Consider the following 7,964-nt stretch of genomic DNA (forward strand, 5'->3'; position numbering starts at 1 on the left):
CTTGGCTAATCATTCCTTACTTCATCACTAATGTTCTACATAATGACATATCTGATAAGACTGCCATATGCTTGGTGATAGGCTTCAGTACTGTTCAGTTTCAAGTAGGAAATATTGTACTGTCACTAAAAAGCAGCATGATAGTTCTATTACTTCCCTTAAGTTAATTTTATTTTTCTCAATAACACATTGTACCACTCCTCACAAGCCATTTTAAAGTTACCACTATGTATACCTAGAAACCCTACATGGAAAACTTTCAGTTTTTATTACATTTATCCCAATACTTTTACTTGAATGTTTTTTTTCACAGGTAGAAACATTCATTCAAGCTCTTTTCATAAATCAGTAGTTCACTGGAAAAAAATTCTTAAACATTCCTTAAATTATAAAATAATAAATGTACAAACATATATAAAAAACCATCACAGAATTTCTTTGGCATAAATATTAATACTTGACTGGAATTAGTAAGGTTACCAATGTGAAAAAAACACTTACCAGAGGGTAATATGTTGTTGAAAACTATAATGTTTTCAAGAATGGGTTACCAGTATAACAGAACACACATGACCATTTTATTACAAGTTACAAGTAGATTCAGATCTTTCTCGTTTTTTTATATAAAGCAACTTTGAACATATATTTTTTGTTGTTATGGCTAGCAGCCTATAGAATTACCTAGTTCTCATTATTAATCGTTTACTACTTTTTCTTATTAACTATGGCTATTAATCTTTGGCCACTTGCAGGGAAATAACAAGAAGAACTGTAAGTATTTGCTAATTAGATATGTATAGTATCCCACATATTCTCCAGTTATCATCTAACCTGTCGCCCCATTTTCAGCTAGTGATTTACTACCTGTATGATTACCACTGTATCTGCTAATGACAACAAAGGGTGATAAAAAAAACATCCATGTTTGAAGTTAAGCATGACACCTAAAGGTTGTGGAGTATACTTGGATATGTATACAAGCATTGTGTCTGCATGATTGAACTTAGAATAAGCATAATACTCATTACAACAAACAGAAGATCATTTAAAGTATTTTCACTTACATACAGTTATACATTTTATGAAAAATTGTAATTTGGATTTCTAAGTGTCTAAAATTAGAAAAGGAATGTAACGTAGAAATTTTCAGAATACAAAACAAATAAATTAGGTTTAAGAAGTTTAAAAATATAAAAAATTTATGAATTTAACGATTTCAGTAGTATGGCTGTCAAACATCTTAGCTGCAAGTACAAAAAGTATTTCTGAAAACAAAAAAGGATCAATTATCTGCTTTGGATGGACCTAAAGACTTAAGATCTACTCTTTAAAGATCTTTCCTGTAGAATTGGCATTATTAAATATGCAAAAGGTAGTAAAGTAGTCATTTACCAAACATCAAATGTAAATTCAACACTAATGAATATTGGAGTACTAATGATACAGTTGATCATTACCACACTCAAGACCTAGGCCAAAATCTGTGAGAGAATTTATTCTTTACTTATTTATTCTAATGTTCTCATGGACTCTCATTCACATCTTATAGTATGGTTCACATAACTTAATAGAGATGGTGAGATGTAAATTAAAAAGTATATGAAATTAAAAAAGTACAATATATAGTAGGGTATTCAAGAATTTTTAACAAATGGCAAAAAATTGAAAAAAAAACAACCTAGCACAATTTCATGCGAGTTATACTGTTTATATTGGGGAATTTAACTATTTGATTCCTGTCTATTGCCACACAAATGTATCAGTTTTAAGCCATTTTTTGCATATAGTGCAGATATCCTTATAAAAATCTTTGAATGCTGCAAACTGTGAAACAAATATTACATAAAAATATGATATTCAAGTCTTAATAAAACAATTTCAATAGAATCCAAAGAATAAAGTTCACAACACATTTTCAGCATATCTGTCTCAAATAGTATCACGACTTATTATTCTTCACTCTTCTACTCTACAGGTCCCAATTAAATCACAAACAGAGACTTTAGTGCTGTAACACTACACTTAAATAATTATCCCATTACAGCTGGTGTTTTGTATAACAATCAAATTCATGAATGTTATAACAAGAATGTCATTTTCTACTTATGTAACCTTCGATAATTTATTACAAGAATACTTAGATAAGGAATTTAAAAAGTTTTGTATTCTACTTATGTTACTCCATCACTATGAAGTTAATAGCAGTAAAAAAAATTAAGTAAATCTATAGCTGACAGTCCCATGAACATTGTACAGACACTACAAAATAAAACTGCTAAAACATACAAAAACAAAACAAGCTTGTGATCCAGTACTATGCTAAATTACCATCAGATGTGATTAGAGCATAATTGTGTTTCACATTTCACTCTATATCAAATGTTCTCAAACGACACTTCATTGCCTGCCTCATTCAATATCTTAGTAGAGATAATATTGCTAGAGTTTAGCACAAAACACAGTTGGATGACAAAGTTGACAAAAACACTAAGGTTTTTAACTGATACTAAATCTAATTTTTGATTGCTTTTACATACTTCATCAGCACTAATTCTTTACTGAAAATAGTTCTTCGATGGCCAAACTAACATGTATAAAACTGATAATCATATTCATTATTTTCAATTATTAAATGAAAAATCAATACAGAGAAATATCTCACTAGCAAGTATTTACATATATATTTAAACAATAAGTGTCAATGGTCATCAGCAATGTTTTAAAATTTTCAAAAGTAAGCAACAATAACATTATTTTCAAATTACACATATTTCAGCATGATGTATTAATCTTTATCTGAAACCTGAAGTCAGTAATATCATCAAATTGAAGTACAAAACATATGTAGTACAGTGCAAAAGTCTATTTATGATGTATTGCTAGATTTTTATATAAAAAAGAATTTTAACAGTATATTTATCTTCTTTTAAATACTTCATTTGTATTGTTTGCTATTGACAAGAAGCTACAATGGTAGTAAATCCATAACTGACAACAAGTAGGTTTGACTGGCAAATTACATGTTCAAAACTTTCAGTGGTATAAAGGTAAGCATTCAGGTTAAAGTTACAGAAAACAGTTTCTCAACAACGACATGCATACATAACAAATTATAAATGGGAAAATGGCAATTTGAGCAATTTCCTTGTAAGGTAAATTATTTTTTTAGAACTATGGTAGACAGTGTATTCATGCAAAATTGTGATTCAATAAATGCTAAGATAAAATACTTTATGGAAAATTGCACTTACTTCTGAATTATGCATATAGCTCACTTTAACAATGTGTTCAAACACATAATTTTAAAAACTTTCTGATCATTTTAAATCAATGCACTTTACTATGGTTTTGTTACTTTTGCATAATATTGTGTTTTGAAATCCAAACTCAACTTTTATTAACATAATTAATAAATTCTCTATATACAAGTTATATGTTTTTCTTTCAACAACAAATAATAAACTCATTCACAAAGATATAATGCAAAATATAATGTGTACTATACATGCTTTTTCTCTTTACATTTCAACTCTGAATGATTACCACAAGTTTTATTGCCCTCTATGTCACTAGAATGTCCACTTTCACTCTCAGAGGCTACGTCTTGTAACATAGGGTTGATATCTTTCAAATGCTGGAGCTCATCGTGACCAGAGTTTACAACTAAGTCGAGTTCAGGGTAAGTTTGTGACTTGGCCGATGACGGGATATTATACTGGGAAGAAGAACCAAAATTTGACCACCAAGATGACATCATGGACTTAGCACTTGTCCATGCACCTCCTATAAGGTTGAATACTAAGTCATTAGCAAATAAATGTTATAAGAAATTATTACAAACACAGCACTCAAAATTAAGATGCAAAACTTGTATTTGTTTATGTGTGTGTATATCATACATACATATATATATATATATATAAAACAAGTGATATTCTTAAAATTTTTGGTATCAACATATAATGAAGCTTTAGTTTTTTCTCTCATATTTGGAATTATTATTTTTTAGCAAATTTTAATTATAACTTATTTGAGTTGATTCTTTCAAAGTTAGATTTCCAAATATTTGTTGCTGTTTTTTTCCTTGTATAAAAAGCTTACTGCTTAACATGGTTTTAATTAAGCATTTAGGATAATTCGTTAATATTTTTTACACAACTAACATTTAAAAGACTAAATTATCATGATACATATGTTTATGAAATAGTTATTTGAATTCAAATGCTGTGTTTTCTATACTTGTTCAGTGATAATAATAACTACAAGAACTAAACAGAATCTCATAATATTTTAGTTTATAAATGAAATATCTACTCCAGAATTACTTCTATAAACATTTACATTGGGTAACTATTAGTATTGTTACTACTATAATATGGTAAAATGACCTTGCACATATGTATTTCGATCTTTAATATTCTCATAATTCACAATTATTAAAATAAACCAAGCACTAGAAAAAAAAACATTATCTTGAAAGTACAATAAAATTTGATTTAAGCTTAAGTTTTTTAACTTTGAAATAAAAATTTTTTTACAACTTTTATGTGAACAAAACAGGAAAGAACATCATTTTAAACTATTACTAGAGGATTTCAAGGTGGAAGGTAAATAATAACTGTCCAAACGAAAGTAATACATGACTGTAATAAATTTTTGAAACCAAAAACTGAATGATATATTTCAAAACATTTATTTAATGCTGATGATCATCCAAAGGAAACAACTTACCAAAAACTCGACTAGTTTGAACAACAGCTTTTCCAGTGCTCATGACTGCTTGATTTAACCTCCTCCCTTTTTCTGAGTTTTGCATTGTGCTACAAAAAACAACAACATAAAAATGAAAAAGGCTTTGGAATGATACAAGAAAAATCCTTTTGGAAGAAAGTGTGAAAAATCACTGTTTTAATTCTTTAAGAACTACATGGGTCTACATTTTCTATTGAACTAACAAAAAATGAATCTAAAGATTTTTTCCATAAACAATAGATGAAGCAATTTCTACTTACTGTGCAAGTCGAAGTCTCATGTCTCCAACATTCAACTGACCATGAAAAGGATGACTATAAAAAAAAATTCAATCAAGTTCAACTACAAAAAAAATATACGACCTGATAAAATATTTTAAAATTAATTGTGGAAACTCACTCAACTAATAAAAAAAGGTGTATTTAATTCCTGAGAATTAGAAACAAAAGATTAGCAATGTACACTTTATATACTACACGATTTGTTATTTTACTTTCATATTTTGAATTATTATTTGATTTAGCTATCAAATTGATAAAAGAATACCACATTTTTCTGGTAATCCTGATTCAGAGGAATAATGACTCATACATAAACCATTCCCACACAATGAGTGATTTGAAAATTTGGTTAGAAGAAATGTCAGAATGAGAACAAGTTCAGGAGAGAAGAACAAACTAATTTGATTAACAAAAATAAGTGTTATATATTTTATGTTTCACAATTGTCTTACATTTCTCTCTTCCACTGATGTTAAGGCTAATTTGTATTTCATTGTTCTCAAGTACACATTCACAACTGTACCAACAGTTAAGTAATTTGAAAGATTTCTACTGGATTGTTATTTATCATATAAAGAGCATATCAGGAAATAGTTAAAACCACTTTTGAAGAGCTTAGACTCTCTACCACTTTTATTACCAACAGTACTAGCTTCACAAACCCTCTTCAGAGTTTACAGACAGCTTCTACACCCAAAGCTTTGAGTTCTAAATGTTTGTCATATGGCATTTCTATCCTATAAGTCATGAGTGCATTCAGTTCACTACAATACTGCTGGGAACTGCTTGTATTTTAATAGGCATTACGCTGATGTGACAGTGTCTTATTAGTTGGATGACAGACGATCAGCATATATTATCAATGTGACTGTATTCTGGTGCAATTCATTTTCATACAACAGAGTGAAAGCAATCCAATCATTTTTTAGATTTTATATCCATTCTATTCATTATTACCATAATCATAACCAATACTATATACATGATCTGTCTTAAAGAGAGTTAATTTTTAATACTATTATCACTCAATTATCTTTCTGCATACATATAATCTAAAAATAATTTCTTTTGCCTATAGTTTTTTACTTTTACTTTTGCCATAATTGAGTTGGATTCTGGGGAAAGCTATAATTGATGAATCCAGAGGCACTGAGGAATTTTATAAACTGTACACAAAGAATCTTCTGTTTTTTATTCTCTTATATTCATAATCAAATTTTTACTTCTTTTAAAACTCTTTCTTAGTTTCATCTTTATCACCATGTTAGATAATCTAAATAATTATTATAAATCAATTCAGAAGAAGAATCAAAAAGAGCAGCATTCATACATACTGTAACATTATAATCTTAGTCACAATGCCAAAAAAATGTCCCACTGTTGTTACTTTATAGATAAGTACACTGACATTTATTAGTAGATAATCATTGTATTAGAAAAAGTTTTATATTATGGCATTACAAAAATTACTCTTTAAACTTTTTTTCATAGCTTTTGATGCCAGTTCTAGTTCTACACCTGTAAAGAATAATACATTTTATGTTTTATGTTTCTATGTGTTTGCTTGTATTATTTTCAACTTGTTTTCTAAACCTGTTACCATCATAATTCATTAAATCAATACTATAAATTTATTTTTTCTGAAGGGGAGGTCCTGTTTCTAGGCTATCACATATATATATATTACAAATAGTTAAGTTCTAGGCATTCTTATTACTTATGCTCTAGGAATTTTCACGAACACTGAAATAAACATTGTGTGTGTGATAAAAATTATGATCCAATAATGAATAACAAATCTTATACAAACTATTTTCATTGTTTAACCATGTTATCAGGTTTCATATTTCAAAAGAGGTTGGGTAGCTCTGGCAGACAATGATAATTATTTTTAACAAGTCCAATCAGACCTGACCAACAAATCCAAATTTTTTTTTCTCATGCACACAACTGTACCTTTCAAACAAATGGGCACTGTCCTTCACATTGTTTTTTCAATATTCTGTAGTTACAAATCTATCTACTACTGAAATGGTGTAGCAATAAAACATAAATCATGAAATGTTAACAATCATAATTTTGGATAAGCTTTTTCAATCAACAAAAAAATAAGTTATAAGACATTGCAGGTGATCAATGATTATCTTTTATTAACAATTATTGAATTAATCTTGCAACAATTAATCTTAAGAAATTTGGTACAAACATTTTTAGTGAAAAACAAAGTTATTAGTTCTACTTTGAGGAGTTCACCAAGATTGATCTATAACTTAACTTTTTCTTCAGAATTATATATAGAAACCATTTACCATTTGCAATAGTAACAACATGATGCTAAAAACTGAGAACTAGAACTAGAAACTACAATTTTAATCCTCTGAATGTGGATAAGTCAGTGTACATGTCATGACTTTTTATATTCAAAATTTAATTAAACTACTTTTTTATCAATGTATATCAATAAATTTGGAATCAAAATATATTTAATAAACCAAATGTTAATATACGTTTTAATTTCTTTCTTAATCTCAAAAGGAAACATTTGAATAAATTCTCTATCTTCATTTGTCTGTATCAGGCTACACTTGTTTGCCCCGAATTGCTCATTTTCACTTTTCTCATTAGTCCTTTATGACTAACCTACATTACATATATATAGATATAACTAAGGCACAGTCTAATTTTATAACCTCCAATCTTCTTGGTTTATGAAATATAAGCCAGAAAGTCAAACCCACTTCTCACGTATTCTTATCACACAATGTCTTTCAAAACACGTCAATATTTCTCTCTGATGTTTGAAAATAAATCACTCATTCTTATCATGAAACAGAAATTATGTAACTCTTACTATCCTCAAATTGACCTAAAAGTTATTTTTAAACCTAATTTCAGACAAAAAATAGCACATGCCATCCCTATTATCTTGTT

At 28.2% G+C, this 7,964-nt stretch overlaps 1 protein-coding gene across 1 annotated transcript in view; it reads right to left on the bottom strand.

Moving 5' to 3' along the window:
• Nucleotides 1-312: 312 nt before the first annotated feature.
• The window catches only part of LOC106477554 (late secretory pathway protein AVL9 homolog), a 78,481-nt gene continuing 70,829 nt past the window's right edge, over nucleotides 313-7,964 (bottom strand). Inside the window, exons 13-15 of the mRNA XM_013938105.2 lie at nucleotides 5,013-5,066; nucleotides 4,732-4,820; nucleotides 313-3,783 (exon numbers count right to left, since the gene is read on the bottom strand). Of these exons, the coding sequence (XP_013793559.1) occupies nucleotides 3,500-3,783; nucleotides 4,732-4,820; nucleotides 5,013-5,066 (427 nt within the window). The 3' untranslated portion in view covers nucleotides 313-3,499. The remainder of the gene's footprint in view (nucleotides 3,784-4,731; nucleotides 4,821-5,012; nucleotides 5,067-7,964) is intronic.

The sequence above is a fragment of the Limulus polyphemus genome, unplaced genomic scaffold (genome assembly GCF_000517525.1).
Source record: "Limulus polyphemus unplaced genomic scaffold, Limulus_polyphemus-2.1.2 Scaffold167, whole genome shotgun sequence".
Taxonomy (NCBI): domain Eukaryota; kingdom Metazoa; phylum Arthropoda; class Merostomata; order Xiphosura; family Limulidae; genus Limulus; species Limulus polyphemus.